General features: G+C 42.3%; 1 protein-coding gene and 1 long non-coding RNA gene across 4 annotated transcripts in view; one reads left to right on the top strand and one right to left on the bottom strand.

Moving 5' to 3' along the window:
* Positions 1-23965, bottom strand: part of ANK3 (ankyrin 3) — a 372120-nt gene that overhangs the window by 109546 nt on the left and 238609 nt on the right. For 2 of the 3 annotated variants that reach the window (XM_040242315.1, XM_040242314.1), the window contains exons 1-3: positions 8702-9115; positions 7324-7447; positions 2416-2518 (exon numbers count right to left, since the gene is read on the bottom strand). In XM_040242315.1, coding sequence (XP_040098249.1) covers positions 2416-2518; positions 7324-7447; positions 8702-8717 — 243 coding nt within the window. In that variant the 5' untranslated portion in view covers positions 8718-9115. Of the gene's footprint in view, positions 1-2415; positions 2519-5678; positions 5691-7323; positions 7448-8701; positions 9116-14745; positions 14800-23965 lie in introns of those variants that run through there. The other variant, XM_040242313.1, reaches the window with a different exon arrangement.
* On the top strand, positions 9175-10310 carry LOC120865249. The gene is made up of 2 exons (XR_005721343.1): positions 9175-9264; positions 9617-10310. It is a non-coding gene; the product is annotated as an uncharacterized LOC120865249 (long non-coding RNA).

Genomic DNA, 23965 nt, shown 5'->3' with positions numbered 1-23965 from the left:
GGTGGTGGGGATGGGGTCACGGTGGTGGAGGTGATGGTGGTGGGGATCGGGTCATGGAGGTGGTGGAGGTGATGGTGGTGGGGATGAGGTCACGGGGGCAGTGGAGGTGATGGTGGTGGGGATGGGGTCATGGGGGTGGAGGTGATGGTGGTGGGGATGGGGTCATGGGGGCGGTGGAGGTGATGGTGGTGGGGATCGGGTCATGGAGGTGGTGGAGGTGATGGTGGTGGGGATGGGGTCATGGGGGCGGTGGAGGTGATGGTGGTGGGGATGGGGTCACGGGGGTGGAGGTGATGGTGGTGGGGGGGAAGTGGGGGTGGTGGAGGCGATGGGGTCATGGGTGTGGAAGTGATGAATGGTGGGGATGGGGTCATGGGTGTGGAGGTGATGGTGGTGGGGGTGGGGTCATGGGGGTGGTGGAGGTGATGGTGGTGGGGATCGGGTCATGGAGGTGGTGGAGGTGATGGTGGTGGGGATGGGGTCATGGGGGTGGTGGAGGTGATGGTGAATGAAATAATATTTCAATTGGGAACATAAAGAGATCAGAATCACCCAAGTAGGAGAATGACCACAGCCACCCAAGCATAAAGTTCTTCAGAAAACCACAACCTAGGCTACACTTCACACCTAAGAGCTTAGCTTCATTATTTGAGACAAGCGCCTTCTCTGTGCTAACACCCACTTAAATTATGGCGTGCACCTATAATCATTCTATAAACGGTGTTTTGTTTGACCGAACACTGAATAGCCATTGTAGTCATCTTTGTAAGGCCTGCTTGCTAAGAATGTTCTAGAGAGTATAAAAATGTTAAAATATGTACTGTGGGAGCTTCCCTGGTGGCTCAGTGGTAAAGATTCTGCCTGCCAATGCAGGAGACACGAGTTTGATCCTCGAGCCAGGAAGATCCCAGAGCATGCTGCGAGCAGCTAAGAACCACAACTACTGAGGCCCACGCATCCTGGATCCGATGGTCCTCAACAAGAGGAGTCAGCGCAACGAGAAGCCTGTGTATGGCAACTAGAGATCAGCCCCCACTGACTGCAACCCGAGAAAAGCCCACACATCAGCGATGACCCAGCACAACCAAACACAAAGAAAGAAAGAAAGAAAGAACTTAAAAAAAAAAAGCTTTAAAAAATATGTACTGTGGACCTTGTGAAGTACCATGTACATCTGTGTTTCTGGAAGTCAGTATCTCCAGACAGGTGGGACCCCCTCCCCTCCACTAAAGTGTGGGTACCTAACTTGGTGATGATAAATGTCTATTACTTATTCATCTGCCCCAATTTACCTTTATTATGTACTGAATCAGTAAATCCAGCATAATTTCACCATGTACATTGTTCAACTATTATAGGCCACCTTCAAACTTAGTTTTATGGTCCAAACAGTTGCATCCATCACCAGCTCCTGACTGCACATTTAAAACCAGGTATTATGTGTATCTAGACTAATGATCCATCCTGAGCCCATAGGAAGCAAGATTCTGTTACTAGGACTTCCTACAATAAACCAGTATCTATTGAGCCACAGTTATTGGAAAGAAAGCATTGCATAAATACCAAATTAACCAAAGATTCTAGCAGAAAGCAAAATACTAGCACATCTTGAGAAAGCCCATCCCAGGCAGCTTTGGAGCTAATGGGCCAAAAACATCTATGGGCCCAATCTAATCTATGACTTGCTAAAAACAATTTCAGCAAATTCCAGCACCCATACACTGTTGAGCAGAATCAAGCATTTGTGTGGATAATGTCAGCAACTTTAGCTACCAGTTATTATTGGCTCAGATGGTAAAGTGTCTGTCTACAATGCGGGAGACCTGGGTTCAATCCCTGGGTTGGGAAGATCCCCTGGAGAAGGAACTGGCAATCCACTCCAGTACTATTGCCTGGAAAATTCCATGGACAGAAGAGCCTGGCAGGCTACAGTCCATTGGGTTGCAAAGAGTTGGACATGACTGAGCGACTTCACTTTCACTATTATTAACTCTCTTTTTTTAAAAACTGAAAGACTTGACTAAGAAATGAGAAAGGTATCCATGCCTTTCCTAGAACTTCTTTAAATTCCTCTCTGTGGGATCTGAGACACTGATCTGCAGAAGAGAGGGACATTTCGATTTATGGTACAACTGATTTTTTTTTCTTTCTTTTTTTTTGGCCATGCACTGTGGCCTGTGTGATCCTGGTTCCCCAACCAGGGATTGAACCTGTGCCCCTGCAGTGGAAGTGTGGAGTCTCAACCACTGGACCGCCAGGGAAATCCCTGACTTTTTCTTTAACTGACAGTATAGGAAGACTTACAAAGGCAAAATCAAAATTGCAGAAATAGAGTTTCTGTCATGCGACAAAGAGTGTGATTCAGTCATAAACGAAAGCTTAAGAATGAAAGAAGGTTTGAGAAAGAACACATACCTGCTCTTTGGATGGCACCAGTAGTTCCTCAATCATCATGCTGTCCCGGGCATAGGAGCTTCGGTTCAAGGTGTAAGACCTATCCGAGCTGAAGGAGCGGAGGCTGTTGTAGTTACAGTTAACCATTCAAGAGGGGGAGATGATGATGAGATGGGTAAAAGAACATTAATGCATGCAACTTTCCGAACAGGCAAGATGGCTCAAAATATCAACCAAAATCGTTCTTGAAAAGACATGGTCAAAAATAAACTTCCTTATACTTGAGGAAATTTCTTAAGCTTAGATAACCTCATGATCAGGTTTTGTTTAAAATTAGCCTGTCTGGTATTCAGTCTGTGAGAAGATGAAATATAGGAAGACTTTGGATGTTTCTCTGTGACAGTTGAGCTAACGTGACAGTTCAGGAGAGCCGGATGACTCTAGGTAATTTGATAGCTGGAGAGATTTTTTCTTTGTTAAAATCTTCTTTGAGAGCCTCCTCTCTTTTTGGTCCCTATTCGTCTGTCTCACACTATTTAGTGGAATTATGTTGCTATAAATGCATCTGTTAATAAGAATTTGGGAACTGGATGCAGGCTTAACCTACTGAGAGCTCTGGTTTGCAATTGCTTCTCATGGAAAACATGAAGAAACAAAAGTGTTATCCTGACATGACCTTTTCTGCCATCTTTCTGGCTGTGAAAAATTCAAATTCCATACACGATTATCTTGCCTTTTCTTACTGTACTCTTTTTAGCTTTGATTCTTCTGCTCTTCTCCTTCCTAGTCTTTCTCAAAATTCTATGCAGTCTCTGAACTTCCCAGAGTGCAGGACTCCTGATGTCCTAAAGTGCCACTCACCACCTTGACCTCTAAACTCATATCAAGAAGGCTTGGGGGATGACCCCTAAACTCACATCAAGAAGGCTTGGGGGATGAAGGTGGTCAAAAGGTATAAACTTCAAGTTATAAAATGAATAAGACCTGAGGACTTAATGTACAGCATGTTGACTATAGTTTATAACACTGTTTCGCATATTTGAAAGTTGCTAAGTGAGATCTTAATATTTGTCATCCTAAAAAAAAAAAAGTGTAACTCTGTGTGGTCATGGGTGTTAACTAGACCTGTTAGGGTGCTTGTTTTGCAATATATACAAATGTGGAACCACTATGTCACGTACCTGAAATTAATATAATGTTTATTTGTCAGTTATATTTTGATTAAAAAAAAAGAAACCAATAGAGTAAGGGATCCTAGTAACTCTACATATATCCACGTATCTACATATATCGACATAATATCCAGGCAGACTGGGGTGGCAGCTCATATAAGCACTGGCCGAACCCTGGTGATCCTTCAGGAGCACAGGGCATGGAGTCTTGTGAGAAGCTGCTTCAGGGCCCCTTGCCGCCCTACCAGGTAGGTGGCTTCTCATTGACTCCTGTTTTGAAAGCGGTCTGAGGCTTCCTGTCTCATCGTCCTTGGGAGACAGCTGCAGAATACGAGACTGCGGAGCCAGCCTTCTGGAACGGGCTCCTCAGCGATGGGGAAGCTCACAGCTAATGTGTAGACATACAGCCCCTTTGGTTTTAGTGTCATCTTTCCTGATGTGGAGGACAAGGGCCTGGTGTGGAGGCAAGTTGGCCCCGCCTAGGGAGTAGTAAAGTGTCTGAATCCAAACACGGCTGCTTGAATCTTTACCAGCAACGTTGGTCAGACTTTGGCCTCACCCTTGCTTTGTCTGTGCTTGTCAGAGAAAAGAGCAAAGGGGACATACCTAAGAAATGATTCTGTGTTTGCACAAAATATTGTGCAAGCACAGAATATTGAAGGCATATATGGATATATTTTGGATGTACTACAGACTATCCCAAAGGGGGTATTTTTATATCAAGATACAGAGGCCCCTGAATGATAGGCTTTATTCCAAGTGTCTACACAAATGGCTCGGTCCATGCTCCTAGGATGAGAGCCTTTCTTTCTCTAAAACAGACATCATTCTACAGAGTCATTATTAAGTGTTTCGAGCAGATACTTACTAAGTGACTATTATGGGCAGGACACAATATTAGAAATTGGATATAAAAGGAAAAAAAGAAAGTGAGCATTATCCTTGCATAGAGCTTACTTAGTAAGCCACGTGCCTCTGACCTCCTACATAGTCGGGCCTCCAGTGCCCAATCACGACCCATCACTCCCCCCCACCCCCGTTTTTATTGCAAACTTTTGTTGTTGTTTTCCTGTTTCTAGCCCCACGCCTTCTTTCAGATGCAATATAAGCTTCCTAAAAGCAGGAATCGTCTTTCTACTTTCTAACTCAACACTATCCAACAGAACTTTCTTTTCCAACAGAGTGATGGACATGTATTCAATCTGCACTGTTCAATACAGATATTAATTTCTCTAAATTATGGTTCCCAAGGTAGATATTAATATTGGTAGTATGTGAGATGGTTTTATTGTACATGTGAACAAATACTTAAAAGCTTCTTTTTAATGTTTACATATTAATTTTAAGTTTAGTCCTTAAACATATCTAAGATGTATTCATTTAAAAAAAAACAAAATCTTCTTTCTTTCAACTACTGTAGGAGTGTGAATGAAAGAGCAGAGCCTGGAATTGGTAGCCATCAGTGGAAACGTCTGAAGATGTCTTCATTTGACAAAATTCCTACTCCTGACCAACTTACATTAGGTAGATGGAGAGCCCATTAAAGGCATCAAGCTTCAGCGTGAATCCTTAACACATCGAAGTGCTTTCAGCTACTTAAATGAGAAATTATTTGCATGGGGGTCTGGAAGGCATTACATTGTTTTTCACTGAGGTCAAGGATATTATCTTTAGCCATCGGTATACCCTAAGTGTTAAGCAGAGGAAGTGTTAGAAAAACACATGCCTCAGAATTCTGAAGTTATCTTAATGTACCCAGCACAATTCAAAGATAACAGCACTCAGCAAACAAACAGTCCTTCCAGTCAAGACTCTGCCTATAAACCTAGGGCAATCTCTCCAGTTACTTCATGCACTTCACAACTTTTATGTTACGGGGAATAAAATTCCTCATGTATTCAGTTAACTTTCCATAAGTAACATTATTTATTACACATTTAGCTACTTGCTTATTTTCCCAAATCACAAAACTGATTTTCTAAAGCTGAGCAGAGAAATAAAAACAGAAAAAGCACACGGCACCACAGCACAGCACAAAATGCCGAGAAAACAAAGGCGAGAAAATGAGCCGGGAAGGCGGAGAAGCACCATCAGAGCGCCATATCTTCTTACCTGATCTTGGGACTATTTTTAAGTATTTTTAGAAAAAACAGGAGAAGTAGAAAGCAAAAAAAAAAAAAAAATCAGACAGGAAAAAAGAAAAAAAATGTTATGGTTGGATGAGTTACACATTTAATGTATTCCTTTTTAAATGTTACACTCAGAATATTATACTTGGTAATACGCTAACAGTACTTTAAAAAACACATCAGCTTTGGAGATTTTTTAAAATTTGCCTCTGAGCATAACATCAGTTGCCAATGTCAAAAAATGAGTTACATATAATAGCAACAAAGAGAAATGGTGCAATCCAAACTAGAAGTATGAAAGCCTCAGAACTGCCTTGTGGAAAGTTTATAAGAGACAATATTCTAGTTTCATCTCTCACTGGAGGTCAGCTGCTACAATTCCCTACACACGAATGATTGAGTCATGAAATGTGGCTTTTATGTATTATCTGAGGAAGCGAATCAGCTAGTTATTGGATTACTAAAGCTATTAAGTCTCTAACAGAAGTTCTCTTTAAGGTGCTTTAAGATTCTACATATTTTCAGTTGTAACTTGTTATCTGTGATTAACTGAAATATGACATGTTTCTAGAAACTCATTTTCCTCTTGTCATTAATGACACCTGCTGCAATAAGATTTTAAGGCCTTCTATAAATATACGTATAAAGTCAAAAGTTGATTAAGTTACATGAGCTTTCAAATTCTATTAAGAAAAAAAAAAAAAAGACTGACTCAAAGAAAAATCAATTCTGAGTCTAAACTGTCCATATCAACGACACTGAGAATAAACTCCCAGGTTTACTTTGTGGGAAGTGCCATTTACCATCAGACAACGAAACTTTTTACAACAAATTTTTAAACTATAGGAAAATGTCCCCAGGGCTCTAACTCAGAGGTTTAATTATTAGCTTAAAAATAACTTGACTGTCAGCACACATGCTGTTAATCCAACCAGGGAAAAGAAGTCTCCAAATTCTGGACAAGGTCCTGTTCCTTTCAACCAGGTCAGGCTGGAGCCAAGGTTTTCCACATACAAAAGCTTTATGCTTCAGTTTTCAGCACTGAATTTGCCACCATTCCTGCCTCTGACTTCTGATTAAGTCACCGTTTCACCTTTAACATGTCCCTTGTAAACGCACAAATGGCAGAGCTTTCGAAGAGATGCTCAAACAGTTGCTAGACAATTCCAATAAGCGATATGCATTCTTTCCCAAGAATGCACTCTTTTAAAGTCGCAATCATAAATTGTTCTTTCAGTCATGAAAAGAGTATAGTGAACAATCAACACAAATATTTCTTACTTATGGGAAAATGGGATTTTTCTTTCACTATAGAACAAAACTTATTTTTAAAACATGTGACCCAGATTGGTTCTCCTCATTCTGTCAGGGAACTCTTTTGCTGTATTATGCCTGAAGCATGACTGCCAGGTAGGGAAAAACAGAACAAACAATTAACACGTTCACTCACATAAAATTAAAGACTGAAAACCACAAAAGAAAATAGCAGAGCATGTGTACATTTCAGCAAATTCACATCCTCACCCCAAGGGCACTTTTGGGGATAATGTGAAAAATGAAAATGGTTTCAGTTTATGACATCATGGTTGTTTGAAATTGACTGCGAGTGAAGAGCAACAGCGAAATACCTGGCAGAACGGGCCCCCAGACTAAAGCCCATGTAGCCCTCTGCAGGCAGAGAATCGTCGCCCAGCTCCTTAAGGTCTTGCGGCCCAAGATACTTGTCCGTGTCTCCCGTCATTGCATCTTCACCTGCGGATGCACAAAGCAAGCCCGAATCAGAAGCTTCCTTTCTGAAAATGTGTCTGTTTGGGCAGAAAACTGCTCCTCTGGTCATTAGCTAATCATCCATTTTCTCACGTTTATTTCCCCCCATCCCCTGGATAATATTTGCCCTTTAGAAGGAGAAAGTATAGGTAGAGGTTAGTTGCAGAAAGAGCTCCTGGCACTAGGTACCAATTTTAAAACATTTCCATACCTTCTTTGTCCCTGCCTCAAACCCTAGCCGACTAGAAAGGTTCATCTCTTGTGTCAGCTCGAGTTTTCCTGGCCTGACCATGATGAGGGCAGTTTGTTTGAATGGACCTGGATTGCAAAATAAGAGGCACCTCTTCATCCCTGTTCTGGAAATTTTCCGTGGGAAGAGAACCAACTTTATTTTAAATGGTTTTCTCACAACCAGGATTTCAGCTTGGGGTTATGTAAATAACTGGCAAGTGATTTAATTTGAATTAGAACTGCTCAACTGGGGAACCTTGAAACACATCCATATTGAACTGTTTCGAAATCTATCAAATGAACAGCTCAGTACAGCTGCCCCGGTGCTTGAACCCTGCTCAGAAAGTGGCTCTACCCTCAACAGAGATCAAATTGGGGCTTCAACAGCTGGAAAGAAATAAATTGTTCTTGAACCATCTATACAGAGTAAGTGCGTAGAATACTTTTACTAGCTACACAGGCATAACATGATCTCACGCGGGAAAAAAAAACCACATTCCAGGAGTGACCGGGCAGGTTTTCCAGATGCCTTTTGCCCTCTGGGACATTTCCCATCCTTTACAAAATGTAGCATGGGCTGTGGAAAAGTTCCTTCCACAAATAGGCAAACTCTTTTCTCCTTTTTATGACTCGACTCTCGTTCTACTGGATACAAGCCTGGCTGGCTGAACAGGATTTCAAAGGCGTGTATGTTTTCTGTTTTCTCAAAGGTAAGCAATTTCACCACTCCGGCTCTATTTTCCAGTCCTTCATTCAGCATCGTTTATAATTTCCATTCATTTAAACTCAGGAAACCACAAGAGCTCAGCTTTTAAACTACCAATCAAGTCTAAAAATACATTATCAACTACCGTTTTTGCAAGTGTAAAAACTAAACAGATCAGCTTTCTACAGCTACCCAGAACCAAGAGATTATTTTAAGTTACTTTACAGCTGGGCTATTTGCACATTCACTACGAAGGAAACAAAAACAGCACACAGTAAGTACAACTTAAAGAAAGGTCTTACTCTGTGTTAAAGCCATTTCCACCAGGCTGGGCTGGTCAAATGTTTTCCTGATGTTTCCAGGAATTTCTGAGACAGTGATTTAGAATCTACCTCCAGATCAGCCCCCAAAAAACCAATCCCTGGGTTGGATCCACGGTCTTCACCACCACCTCCGAGTTCCTCTCAGCATCTTCGTCTCCTCTCCAGCAACTGAAGAATTACACATCTTTTTTCAGATGAAAAAAAAAGAAAAAATCCCCCCAAATCTGGCCACATTTCATTGAGATCAAGATCCTTTTTGATCACTCCGAAGACATCCTTTTAAAACTCCTTCTGATTGGATTAACAACTCCTCTGGCAAGCCTCTAGCAGAACCGAATGGTGACATAAATGCGAGCCCCAGACTTATTTGTATGTAAATATGAGGACTGCTCCAGTGTAGACTTTCGGTAATTTGATACCAATGCTCGGTGCCTAATCGGGTAGCCGACAGCCTGAAATCTAGGGAAAGGCAGCAAGCGAGCCACTGGGCTTAATGGGGAGGCGACTCTTCTCCAACCTGAAGAAAGAAACGGCCAACGCAGGTAGAGAGGAAAAACAGGAGGAGAAAACAAAGAGGCCCGGCAGGGAGTGGCAGAGAGCTCCAGGCAAACTTTATAACTTTTTGTTCTCAGCTGGGAACACCAGGAGCCAGGGTTATTTATGGTCCCTGTCAGGTGGAAGGAGGGGAAAAAAGAGAGAGAGAGAGAGGGAGGGGAGGGAGGGCCTGCCCACGGGTTGAGGTTGGGAAACCGTGGGGCAGAGAGAAGCGGCAAGAGCTCCCCAAGCAGCGCTGGAGAAAGCACTCATCACTGCTGTTTCTCTCTAGAGTGGGAGCAAAGGGGAAGCGAGACAAGCGGGGGAAATGGAGTGGAGGCTCTGTTTTATCTCTTGCAGGAACTCTTTCGTCTCCCTGATGGGATCAAAGTCACTGAGTGGTCCTCCTTCCCTGAGGAGTCCCTGCAGAAGGCGAGAGGCGCAGAAGGCGAGAGGCGGAGGGAGCTTGGGCTGGCTGGGGAGGTCTTGGCTGCGAGGGGCTAGAGGCAGCTGAGGAGGAGCGTCGCTGCATTATTCCACTGTTCCCCTCTCTCTGGGGCTCCCGGCCTCCCTTCCCAGCTGCTCCACCCTGTTTCTGTTGGCAGTGGAGGGAAAAACTAGTGCGACTTCTGCATCTGCCATCGGGGCACTCGAGAGAGGCAATTTCAATCGCTTTCCCTCAGAACAGCTGATCAGGCTAGAAAGGGCAAAAGGGTTTCCACATTATCTTGGAGGAAGTGGGTGTGTAGCACCTTTTCATATTTTGCATCTATCTCTTGCACGGTTACCTAAATATACAGAAGCATGAATCCGTAGAACTGATGAGGTGGGGAACAGATTTGCTGTTCCTGGATCAATGCATAAATAATGACTCATCTAATATTCAGACGATATGACACCTGGTGTTAGAATTCGATCTGCCCGGCTGTAATCAACATTGTAAATACCCAGAATGAGAAGGGAAGCCATTTACAATGCCTGAAACATATTGAAAAATATCCCCCACCCCAATAGTAATATAAACATAATAAAAAGAATCATTTCCAACTCTAAAGAATGGAAGAGGAAGTCATGGTTGAAATGGAGAAAATGTCTGAACTTTAACCTGTTTGCCACAGATGCACTTAAAATCCAACCTACCAAGACTTCCCTGACAGTCAAGTGGTTAAGACTCAGTGCTTCCAAGACAGAGGGCACGGGTTTGATCCCTGGTGAGGAAACTAAGATCACACATGCCACACGGTACAGCCAAAAAACAAAACAAAAAACAGCCTCCACCCCCAAACTACTCAGCAAAGTCTGATTCAGTGATGGCCACTCATTCAAGCTTCCTAACAAGGACTGCAAGAAAAGTTTCCTTCTTCATGATTTCTTGCCCAGCTGCTTTCTGGCCACCCTTCCACACTCACCCTGCCCTTCTGTTATACAGAATTCTTTCAGTCCCTAGAATTTCTGAACGTCTTTAGTCTTTGAGCTACTACCTAGGGTGTCTTCCTTTGATGGAACCTTCACCCCTCCTTCTTCACCTGAGTAATTTCTCCAATCTTTGAGTCTTTCTAGAACTCTTCTCCCCCTCCACTCACCCTCTTGAGTGTCCCTCATGTGGGTTTCCTGTATCAGAGTGTATCGGCAGGAAAAACATCTGCTTGGTCTCTCCCATGGGAGAGTGAGAACACACATTGTCCTGGGCTTGCCATATTGTAAGTGCTCCATCAATATTTTTGGAATTCATGATCGCTTTTATTAGATAGCTTGATGATTTTGCTTTTTTACCCCATCTACAGGCCACAGCAGCTTCGTGCTCTTTTGGCATGCCAAGCTTGGTGGCTGGGATACATAAAATTTCAGTAAGTTTTATTCTTTTTCACATCTCCTTCTTAGGCCTCAGAAATGGTCAGTACGAAGCCTAAAGAGGCCCAGTGTTGGGATGGGGAGGGGAGTTGTCAGTACATTTGGCCAATGACTAAAGTGGTCTTATGAATATTAAGTAACAGTAATTAAGTAGTTATGCATTCACCATTTTCGAATGGTGAAAATATTTCTTAAAAGGCACGGAATTTAGAAATAAAAGTGTTATTTTAATGCAGTTTAGTGTAGTAGGAATACTGTTGACTCTTGAGTCATACTTTCAACCTCTACTGAACCTTGGATATCAACGCTGCCTCTGTCCTTCAGTGAAATAGTGCACAAAGAAAGGTGTAGTCAGCACCAACTGTTACTATTGTTCCATAACATCTGCTTTCTTTAGTGCCCAAACATATGAATGCATGAACTCATATAATTAATATTTAAAATGCTAAGACTGATACTAGTCAGGGCAAGATCCCAACATAGCCCCAGGTATCCCAGCTTTTCACTGCCTGACACAGAGCCTGGTTCATCATAGATACTCAACAAACACCTGTTGATTGAATGAATGAATGAATGAATAACATTAATACACTCTCATTTTAATGAACAAAATATTCCATAATTATTGTACAGTACAACACACGGCTATACAAAGGTTAGAAAGGAATGAGATAAACTGTGTTGAGTGTCTGGTTAACTATTCTAATCCATTCTATAATCCAAAAATATTTTTATCAGTAGCAGCTTCTGACCAACAGGTACAAATGCATATAAGCCAACAAAAGCAATTCAATGAACAAACAACACTCATACAATATCAGATATATTTAGTTAAGGTAAACATTCCCAAACCCTATAAATTTTCGCTTACTAAGTACTTGTGTGGGGCTTCCCTCGTAGCTCAGTCAGTGAAGAATTTGCTTGCAATGCAGGAGACCCGGGTTTGATTCCTGGGTTTGGAAGTTCCCCTGGAGAAGGAAATGGCAATCCACTCCAGTATTCTTGTCTGGAGAATCCCATGAAAAGAGGAGCCTGGCAGGCTACAGTCCACGGGGTCGCAAGAGTCAGACACGACTTACTGACAGCCATCTCCACCAGGTACTTGTGTGGGCTTATGTTTCCTAGAAGCGTCTGGTGCAATGGCACAACCACTGTGCTGAAGGTAAGTCTGACTATTTTCTGGCAAAGAGGGTGTGGTAGCTCGTGTCTAAAGATGCCCTCTCTACCCCATCCAGTGAACCAAGTTTCTGGTATCCATGCCTTGTATTCTGCACTTGTTTACATTTGAGCTGGTTTGATTTTTGAACAGTAAAATGCAGGGAGAGTGATTTTACATGACTCTGAACTTTGAGTTCAGAGACACCTTGCAGTTTCTGCCTGAGTCTCTTGGGAGCGCTTGTTCCAAAGGGGAGGAGTCAATCCCAAGGCAAGAAATTTGAGTACCAAGAGGCCACCCCTTGTAAAGGTGTAAAGCGAGTCAAGGTAGCCCTATGGAGAGAGAGGCCAGTCAGTTCTCAGCTCTCCCAGCCATCCCAATCAAGGTGACAGACCCTTGAATGATGCTGCCACATGGAACATCCCACCAGGTTACCTTCAGCTGCTATCTCACTGCAAACTCCTGAAAGATCTTAAGAACCCAGCTGAGCCTCGTTAACTCACCCAACCATGAGAGATGATGATAATAAATTAAACCACTGAGTTTAAGGTAATAAGTAGTGGGAACAGAGGCAAATGAGAAATGACAAGTTGCAGGAGTAAGGCAAAGCGGTCACACGCCAGTTGCCTAATGCACCCCTAGTCAGAGTGAGCTCCGCAGTGGGGTATATGATTAGTGCAGACAAAGTCTGAGAAGGGCACATGGGCAGGTGCCACCCAAGGAAGCCTCGCCTGTTTGGAAGGGACTTCTTGTGTATGCGCTCAGTGGTGTCTGACTCTTTACAACCCCTTGAACCGTAGCCCACCATGTTCCTCATCCGTGGGATTTCTCAAGCAGGAATACTGGAGGGGGTTGCCATTTCCTCCTCCAAGGGATCCTCCAACCCATGTCTTTGGCATCTCCTGCATTGGCAGGGGGATTCTTTACCACTAAGCCACCTGGGAATCCCAGAAGGGACTTCATGCCTTTCAAAATTACGAGCCCTGATGTTCTTGTGTTAACCCATTTTTGACAATAAAATATCAGAGGCAGGAAAATGTTTAAAGAAGAATATAAAACACTCCAAATCTACCTCAGAGGCATTTCACTTCCATTCCCTCGGTAACCCCTCCTCCTAGTCCTTTCTTCATGACAAGGTGGAGAGAAGAGGCTTCCTATACTACAGTCAACTTTTCAAAGATCCATACACCCAGTCTGCCAGAAAATAATACAAAATATAATCAGGGACAAAGGGGAAAAAAGAGTATATTAAATGGTTATCAGGACTGTGGTCGGTCACCTTCCCTTTCAGAATTTAGCCCATTGGTCCAGGATCAGTACATGGGGGAATAAGCAATGCAACTTCCTTGCAATCTTTCATTATGCCCACTAATAATTTTTTTATGCTAAATAAATGAAACAGTTCTTGGCTTAATATGTAAATGTTTTCACGCCCTAGGAGTTCTTTGCTTTTCTCTTTCCCCCTTTTTGTTCATTCTAATCTTTTCCATCTTAAGACTGTCATTGAGGAATACTTTTTTGTTACTTTTCCAGGGGTTAAAAAAGTTTTCCTATCTGGTTGGGGACTAGAATCACAAAAAATGTTCCTTAAGGTGACTATATCAAATTGTATCGTCAGAAACTTTGCTTAGAAGTGTTTAATCCCTCTGATGTGAAATGCAGACTCTCCCCAAGGAATGTACTTTATAACATCAAAAAGCTGAAAATAATGGTACAAAATACCTCCAAATGAAATAATAGTAGAAAAACCTCCAAATTACATGGTATTTAAAAAAAAAAAGCTGGATTAAAAAGAATAAAGAGGAAGACAGTCTCTATGCTCTAGTGATTTTTAAAAAGAGGTTGATTACTTCATAGAAGTCAGTCTTATCATCAATCTGTTAATGATTAGAACTGAGAGGGCAAATTTATGGCGCTTGTTCTGAAAAAAAGTGATTTTTTTTGATCATCACATAGCAAAGAGAGGAAATAGATACTACTAGAAAATAAATCCTCTAGCTAGTTCTAGTTTACATTATAGAACAGTAGAATGAAATCATATCATTATAATCAACACCTATATTTATTGAGCATTTACTCTGTTCCAGGCACTGTTTGGTACTTTACAAGTATAATTCTCACAACAACCTTATAGAATAGAATTGCTATCTCCATTTCAGGACAAAGAAAACCCAGTTCACAGTGGTAGAATAAATAGCTTGAGATCACTTAGAACATGGGGAATATTGGATTTAAAATCAGTTGGTTTGACTCCAGAGTCCTGCTTTTAACTACTGCCAAATTCTGTGCTACTGAACAAATACAACAAGAAATCGGTAAATGAAATGTGAAGGCAGGAGTTTTTCTCTGTTTTGTTCCATATCAGTGCCCAGAACAATGCCTGGCACATAGTAGGTGCTCAATAAATGTCTGTGATGAAAGCTCAGTGATTGGCCTTGGAGAAAGGAACTCTATTACTGGAGAAAGAAGCTGGGAGACTTACTTTTCACGGTAAACTCTTGTACCTTGGGAATTTTATACCACGCACATCTATCACCTATTCAAAAAATGAATAAAATTAAAAAAAAAAAAAAACAAAATACAGAGACCGCAGATAAGCCATATAGGTTGTGTATTTCATACACTGGAAAAGGTATAAGAGGTGTATGTGCATCAGCAAGTATCCAGCAAACACAGAAAGGTAACAATGTAATATTTAACTGGCTTGCTTCTTTAAAGAGATGGAAGAGAAGAAATTAAACAACAAGGCAGGAAGAAGGGGATGCACCTTATTAGTGTGGTACTTCTGGTTGCTTCCCAATGTTCTAAAGCAGTGGGTCTAACCTTGGGGATGCTTTCGAATCACCTGAAAACTTGCATTTCTGACAAGTTCCCCAGTGAATCTGATGCAGCTGATCTGGGGAACACATTTTGAGAACCACTGGTCTAAAGGATCCTAATAAATAAATGCGAGCGATGTAACGGCAGTACTGATCATAGCACATTCAATGTCTGTTTTCCTAGTGGCTATTACCAGCATACTTAAAGTATCAGCTTCAGCAAGTGAATTCAAGGAATGAGTGCCGTGTTTCTCAAATTTCAAGGGATATATTTTATCAAGTGTGGTGTTTCTCAAATTTCATGGAACCTTGTGAAAATGCAGATGCTGATTCCATAGGTCTGGCATAGGCCCTGAGATTCTGCATGAATAACAAGCCCCCAGGTGACCTGCACCCCACTCTGAGTGGTGAGACAGTGGAACGCTGGGCAAGGGCCTATGTTAGGAGTAAAGCCAACTACTGCCTTTGAGGTATTTAGTCCCTAATAATGGAGATAAGGCCAAGATAAAAACAAGGGGATACAAATCCTGTACTCCTCTTGCTGGTTTACAAAGATTTACTGCTTTGCATGTCCTACACACTGTGCTTGAATGTCTCACTTAATCCTCAACCCTATGAAGCAGGTACTATTATTTCCAGTTTATACATGAAAAAACAGATTCAGAGTTACTATTCAAAACTCACACATTTAATTAGAGGTGGAATCTGGATTAGAACCCACAAGGTCAGGTTGCAAAGCCCAGGAACTTCACTGCATCACCAGGACAGAAGATGTGTGAAAGGCATTATAGAGTATTACAGGAGCACAGAGGAAGAGGGTAGCATACTGGACTGTAGATCTGGTGGATGCTGAATGAGTGTGTGAGTAAAAGTAGGAAGAGAAGGGCAGAAGCAGGAAGTGGGCTATCCCAGGCCACAGGATATGCCTAGCAGGACAGAATGCTGGGGACCGACAGCAGCTGGCTTTACTAAAGTCACAGCCAACTGAGTTGTAGGAAATGGGTTGGTTGGGTTAGATTTTTAGGGTCCTTGAAATTGATTATAGACTAAGAATTGTCATCTAAGTGACAAGCAACATAAACTCATCACTGGGTGACAATGCAATGTCAACCCACACTGTTTTGTTGTTGCTGTTTTAAACTGAAGCCCTAAATGCTCCCAGCCTAATTCTAACCCTACAGCAGGAAGAATACAGACAGTCATATCCATCTATAAAAAAAAAAAAAGAGGGACTGCCATTTATCAAGGACCTATTTTATGCTGATCACTGCTTTAAACGTTTTATGGATATGTTACTTCTTTTCGTCTTTCCAGAAATTCCACAGTATTATTAACCCCTTCAGAGACAAATAAAGACAGGCAAGACACAACCAATTTTATGTTTTTGAAGGTTCAAATAAGGGACATAAATACCCAGGTAATTTTAAAGAGAAAATCTTTTCCATCCATTTAAAATCTTATAATAGGATGTCCACCTCCACTAATGTTTAGACAGTACGTTGTCATCATGAAGGATCCAAATGACTCTGTTTGATCACAGTTTTCCCTCAACCTCCCAATATTTGCATTCTCAAAAAGCAGAGAAGCTGGAATACGAAGGAAGAGGAATATGGTAGTATGAGGACGCTGATCTGGGAAGCTTCCGTAAGCCTCTGTCCTTCTTCATCAGAGGGCAGACAGACTGAAAACCACAATCACAGAAAACTAACCAATCTAATCACATGGACCACAGCCTTGTCTAACTCAATGAAACTATGAGCCATGCCGTGTGGGGCCACCCAAGACGGACGGATCATGGTGGAAAGTTCTGACAAAATGTGGCCCACTGAAGAAGGGAATTGCAAACCACTTCAGTATTCTTGCCTTGAGAACCCCATGAACAGTATGAAAAGGCAAAAAGATAGGACACTGAAAGATGAACTTGCCAGGTCGGTAGGTGCCCAATATGCTACTGGAGATCAGTGGAGAAATAACTCCAGAAAGAATGAAGAGACAGAGCCAAAGAAACAACAAAACCCAGTTGTGGATATGACTGGTGATGGAAGTAGTTTTATGCTGTAAACAGCAATATAGCATAGAAACCTGGAATGTTAGGTCCATGAATCAAGGCAGATTGGAAGTGGTCAAACAGGAGATGGCAAGGGTGAATGTCAACATTTTAGGAATCAGCGAATTAAAATGGACTGGAATGGGTGAATTTAACTCAGATGACCATCACATCTACTACTGTGGGCAAGAATCCCTTAGAAGAAATGGAGTAGCCATCATGGTCAACAAAAGAGTCCAAAATGCAGTACTTGGATGCAATCTCAAAAATGACAGAATGATCTATGTTCATATCCAAGGCAAACCATTCAATATCATGGTGATCCTAATCTATGCCCTGACCAGTAATGCTAAAGAAGCTGAAGTTGAACAGTTCTATGAAGACCTACAAGACCTTCTGGAACTAACACCCAAAAAAGATGTTCTTTTCATTATAGGGGACTGAAATGCAAAAGAAAGAAGTCAAGAAACACCAGGAGTAACAGGCAATTTGGCCTTGGAGTACAGAATGAAGTAGGGCAAAGGCTAATAGAGTTCTCCCAAGAGAACGCACTGGTCATAGCAAACACCCTCTTCCAACAACACAAGACTCTACACAGGGACATCACCAGATGGTCAACACTGAAATCACATTGATTATATCTTTGCAGCCAAAGATGGAGACGCTCTATACAGTCAGGAAAAACAAGACCAGGAGCTGACTGTGGCTCAGATCATGAACTCCTTATTGCTAAATTCAGGCGGAAATTGAAGAAAGTAGGGAAACCACTAGACCATTCAAGTGTGACCTAAATCAAATCCCTAACGATTATACAGTGGAAGTGAGAAATAGATTTAAGGGACTAGATCTGATAGAGTGCCTGATGAACTATGGACAGAGGTTCCTGACATTGTACAGGAGACAGGGAGCAAGACCATCTCCACAAAAAAGAAATGCAAAAAGACAAAATGCCTGTCTGAGGAGGCCTTACAAATATCTCTGAAAAGAATAGAAGCAAAAAGCAAAGGAGAAAAGGAAAGATATACCCATTTGAATGCAGAGTTCCAAAGAATAGCAAGGAGAGATGAAAAAAGCCTTCCTCAGTGATCAGTGCAAAGAAATAGAGGAAAACAATAGAATGGGAAAGACTAGAGATCGCTTCAAGAAAATTAGAGATACCAAGGAAACATTTAATACAAAGATGGGCTCAATAAAGGACAGAAATGCTATGGACCTAACAGAAGCAGAAGATATTAAGAAGAGGTGGCAAGAATACACAGAAGAACTGTACAAAAAAGATCTTCATGACCCAGATAATCACAGTGGTATGATCACTCACCTAGAGCCAGACATCCTGGAATGAGAAGCCAAGTGGGCCTTAGGAAGCCTCACTACGAACAAAGCTAGTGGAGGTGATGGAATTCCAGTTGAGCTCTTTCAAATCCTGAAAGATGATGCTGTGAACGTGCTGCACTCAACATGTCAGCAAATTTGAAAACTCAGCAGTGGTCACAGGATTGGAAAAGGTCAGTTTTACTCCAATCCCTAAGAAAGGCAATGCCAAAGAATTCTCAAACTACTGCACAATTGCACGCATCTCACATGCTAGTAAAGTAAGGCTCAAAATTCTCCAAGACACGCTTCAACACAGTACATGAACTGTGAACTTCCAGATGTTCAAGGTGGATCTAGAAAAGGCAGAGGAACCAGAGATCAAATTGCCAACATCCACTGCATCATCGAACAAGAAAGAGAGTTCCAGAAAAACATCTACTTCTGTTTTATTGACTATGTCAAACCCTTTGACTGTGTGGACCACAACAAACTGTGGAAAATTCTGAAAGAGATGGGAATACCAGACCACCTGACCTGCCTCTTGAGAAATCTGTATGCAGGTCAGGAAGCAACAGTTAGAACTGGACAAGGAACAACAGACTGGTTCCAAATAGGAAAAGGAGTAAGTCAAGGTTGTATATTGTCACTGTGCTTATTTAACTCATGTGCAGAGTACATCATGAGATGCACTGGGCTGGATGTATCACAAGCTGGAATCAAGATTGCTGGGAGAAATATCAATAACCTCAGATATGCAAATGACACCACCCTTATGGCAGAAAGTGAAGAAGAACTAAAAAGCCTCTTGATGAAAGTGAAAGAGGAGAGTGAAAAAGTTGGCTTGAAGCTCGACATTCAGAAAACAAAGATCATGGCATGTGGTCCCATCACATCATGGCAAATAGGTGGAGAAACAGTGGAAAGAGTGGCAGACCTTATTTTCTTGGGCTCCAAAATCACAGCATATGGTGACTGCAGCCATGAAATTAAAAGACGCTTACTCCTTGGGAGAAAAGTTATGACCAAACTAGACAGCATATTAAAAAGCAGAGATGTTACTTTGCCAACAAAGGTCCATCCATAGTCAAGGCTATGGTTTTTTGCATGGTCATGTATGGATGTAAGAGTTGGACTATAAAGAAAGCTGAGCACCAAAGAATTAATGCTTTTGAACTGTGGTGTTGGAGAAGACTTTTGAGAGTCCCTTGGACAGCAAGGATATAACCAGTCCATCCTAAAGGAAATCAGTCCTGAGTATTCATTGGAAAGACTATGTTGAAGCTGAAACTCCAATACTTTGGCCACCTGATGCAATGAGCTGACTCATTGGAAAAGACCCTGATGCTGGGAAAGATTGAAGGCAGGAGGATAGGGGATGACAGAGGATGAGACGGTTGGATGCCATCACTGACTCAATGGACATGAGTTTGAGTGAACTGCAGGAGTTGGTGATGGACAGGGAGGCCCGGCGTGCTGCAGTCCACAGGGTTGCAAAGAGTTAGACATGACTGAGTGACTGAACTGAACTGAACTGAACTGATCCACTCAAAGTGAAGTGAAAATCACTCAGTCATGTCTGACTCTTTGCGACCCTATGGACTATTCAGTCCATGGAATTCTCCATGCCAGAACACTGGAGTAGGTAGCTGTTCCCTTCAAACTCTAGTTCTAAAAGTCTAATTCTGAGACTCACACAATAAATAAGTGTGAAAGTTACTTAGATTTCAGATCAGTGTACATCTCATCTTTCATTTTGCAGTTTGGAGGAAGAGCGTGTATTAAGCAAGGATTCCTGTGCAGTTCCTTCTCAAAAGGCGTGAGAGCAATGGAGAAAGTTGAGACACTGTTAGATGAGCAAGGGTGACCTAGGTCGTCTTAAGAAGCATGTGTCATTTTAAGGGATTAGTGTACCTCTCACGGGAGGGCCACCTGCTATATTTTTCTTTCTTTCCCTAACTCCAGGTGCTGGTAAGATCCTGACTTCACTGCTGGCCACAAAGAAACTGGGCTTAATGGCAAAGTTTGCACATCTCTTAAGCATTGACAAGAACAAGTTGCCGTTACGGCACAAAACAAATGACTTTTCTATTTAGGCTGATTTTTTCAAGTACAAAGTCAGTGTGACTCTCTGGTCTTACACATTATTCTGTTCTTTGTGGGTAGATGTACCTTTTTTAAAAACTGTATTGCAGTTTACTATTCCTTAATCCAAGTGAGATACAGTTTCCAAAGTAAGGACCCATGACTCAGTGTTGGACGCTTTCCAGATGGGGCAATGGAAACCATCCTCTGTGATCTTGGTTGGGTTAATAAACAAACCCATCCCAGAAAGGAAAAAGAATTCTGTGTCTTTCCTGTGAAGAGCTAGAAAAAGACAATGCTGGGGCAGACGCTATAATTTTTTCCTATTTTTATCAATACTCCTTAACCTTAGTCCAGAAATTACTGTCAGCCACCTGAGGAAGATGAGATGTTACAATGACTTGGGTCAAATGGAGACTAAAGAATAGAGACAGGATGCAGGCAGAGAGGAGTACGGGGTTACGTACACTGAACTTATTAGCTAAAATCTATGTGTTCTTGCCTGGAGAATCCCAGGGACGGGGGAGCCTGGTGGGCTGCTGTCTCTGGGGTCGCATAGAGTTGGACACGACTGAAGCGACTTAGCAGCAGCAGCAGCATGCCACTTTTAAATAAGACCAGACAATGACTAGCCATGAAGTAATGCTGTGAAATCAGACACTAAAATGGTTCTTACTTACGGAGAAATTACATTGCTAAATTCAAGGTGGCTGTATCATGCCAGTAAGTCCCTTCTGATCATTCTTTCTTACAAATTCATTTAGACTCAGCCCCACATCCAGACCTCACTGATCTTGGCTCATTATGTGTGTATATAAGGACTGGGTGTGCAAAGTACCAGAAGATGCTCACTACCCTCAGGTATAAAGCAGTATAAGCATCACGTCTACTTTGTGGGCCTGAATCTGGTCTCTTACACCTAAACCGCTTTTCACTGTGCAGAGCAGCAAACACCAGTTATTGATCTGTGTTCTATCTCTGACCTCTACTTAAAAGGTGTATACACAGAAGGGAAAGACAGCCGGCGGTCAGTTCTCAGCCTCAGTGTGCTTCTGGCCCCGGTGCTTGGACCACCTCTTGCCACTGTAACATCTTCCCGTTCTCCAGCCCCACACCCCTTCCCGGCCCTCCGCCACCACCCTGCCTTTCCATGGACAAGCATTCTCCGTGCTTATTTTCCCCAGTGTCACCCTCCACTTCTGGTTCTCTCTGTAGTAAGAGTCCAATTTGGGGGATGGGGGCAGAGGTGGTCACATGAGGACCCACTTCCCCATGAAGAAGCTCAGACTTTCTGGGTAGATTAGCAGAGACTAAAAGAAGTGGGAGTGGGAAGGAATCATATTCAAAATTACAACTTGTTTTGAATGAATGAAAAGACTACCTATTGTACTTAATCAATAAACATGCTAACTCCCTGTCAGCTCTTAACTGACCCCTGTTCCCCTTCATGCCATAGACTGCTCCAGCTGGTCCTCTTGTCATAGCTTCTAGGGAAAAAAAAAAAAAAAAGCTATATGAAAACTACTTATTCTGGGTCTGTATCCATATTATGAACACGGCAGCTGCTGTGGTCATCAGGGATTCCCAAACAGCCTGTGCTCCTCTAACTGGACCGTCCCAGGGAAGTTCCTCCCATGGACAGCATCCACTAGAGCTCACTCTTCTGGTTTTCTCCCTCTGTTGTGCACCACTCCCTCTGGCATTCCTCTTCCTCTCAACTGGCATTCCTCTTCCTCTCAAATATCAGTGTGCCCAGAGTTTTCCATTCCTCCCTGTGCCTTGCCCTGGGATCCTCAGCCAGGTCAGTGCCCAGACCCCTTGCCTCATGCTGAAGTCTTCTGTGAGCTCTTCTGGTCTCTGATGCTTTGACCCTGAACTTAGAACACTTCTTTCCAGTCCCTTCCCTTCTCCTCAACCCCCAAACTTCTGCTTGTGCCCATTCTGTCTGTTCCATAAAATTCATCCTTCTTGAGGCCTCCAGTCATCTCCCCTTCTTTTGCATTTTCTTGTTACTTTCATATATTCTCTTACAGCATCTCACTGAAAGTAAAAAAAAAAAAAACCTAAATTCAAATTACAGTTTCATTGGTTATGTGAACTGAACAAGTACCTTGAACCCTTTTAGGCTTAGATCCTTCATGCAAGTGAGGGCTAATAAAACTTTAGATTAGGGCTTTGAATTAGGACTAAATGTAAAGTAGGAGTAAGAATAGTTCCAAACTGCTCTCCACTACTTTGAGATTAAGTAAGATAAAGTGCCTTGTAGCTCACATTCATGGAGATATCTGGGTTAACCTTTATCAGTTCAGTTCAGTCGCATCCGACTCTTTGCGACCCCATTGACTGCAGCAAGCCAGGCCTCCCTCTCCATCATCAACTCCTGGAGCTTACTCAAACTAATGTCCATGAGTCAGTGATCCCATCCAACCATCTCATCCTCTGTCTTCCCCTTCTCCCGCCTTCAATCTTTCCCAGCATCAGGGTCTTTACCAATGTCAGTTCTTTGCATCATGTGGCCAAAGTACTGGAGTTTCAGCTTCAGCATTAGTTTTTCCAACGAATATTCAGGACTGATTTCCTTTAGGATGGACTGGTTGGATCTCCTTGCAGTCCAAGGGACTCTCAAAAGTCTTCTCCAACACCATGGTTCAAAAGCATCATTCTTTGGTGCTCAGCTTTCTTTATAGTTCAACTCTCACATCCATACATGACCACTGGGAAAATCATAGCTTTGAGTAGACAGACCTTGTTGGCAATGTCTCTGCTTTTGAATATGCTGTCTAGGTTGGTCATAACTTTTCTTCCAAGGAGCAAGCATCTTTTAATTTCATGGCTGCAGTCACCATTTGCAGTGATTTTGGAGCCCCCCAAAATAAAGTCTGACACTGTTTCCACTGTTTCTCCACCTATTTGCATGAAGTGATGGGACCGGATGCCATGATCTTAGTTTTCTGAATGTTGAGTTTTAAGCCAAATTTTTCACTCTCCTCTTTCACTTTCATCAAGAGGCTATTTAGCTCTTCTTTGCTCTCTGCCATAAGGGTGGTGTCATCTGCATATCTGACGTTATTGATATTTCTACCTGCAATCTTGATTCCGGCTTGTGCTTCATCCAGTCCAGCATTTCTCATGATGTACTCAGCATATAAGTTAAATAAGCAGGGTGACAATATACAGCCTTGACTTACTCCTTTCCCAATTTGGAACCAGTCTGTTGTTCCATGTCCAGTTCTAACTGTTGCTTCTTAACCTGCAGATAGGTCTCTCAAGAGGCAGGTCAGGTGGTCTGGTATTCTCATCTCTTTCAGAATTTTCCACAGTTTGTTGTGGTCCACACAGTCAAAGCCTTTGGTATAGTCAATAAAGCAGAAGTAGATGTTTTTCTGGAACTCTTTTGCTTTTTTGATGATCCAATGGATGTTGGTAATTTGATCTCTGGT

The sequence above is a fragment of the Oryx dammah genome, unplaced genomic scaffold (assembly GCF_014754425.2).
Source record: "Oryx dammah isolate SB20612 unplaced genomic scaffold, SCBI_Odam_1.1 HiC_scaffold_6, whole genome shotgun sequence".
NCBI lineage: Eukaryota > Metazoa > Chordata > Mammalia > Artiodactyla > Bovidae > Oryx > Oryx dammah.
Note: the sequence above shows the minus strand (reverse complement) of the source record. Positions and strands in the feature narration are given on the sequence as shown.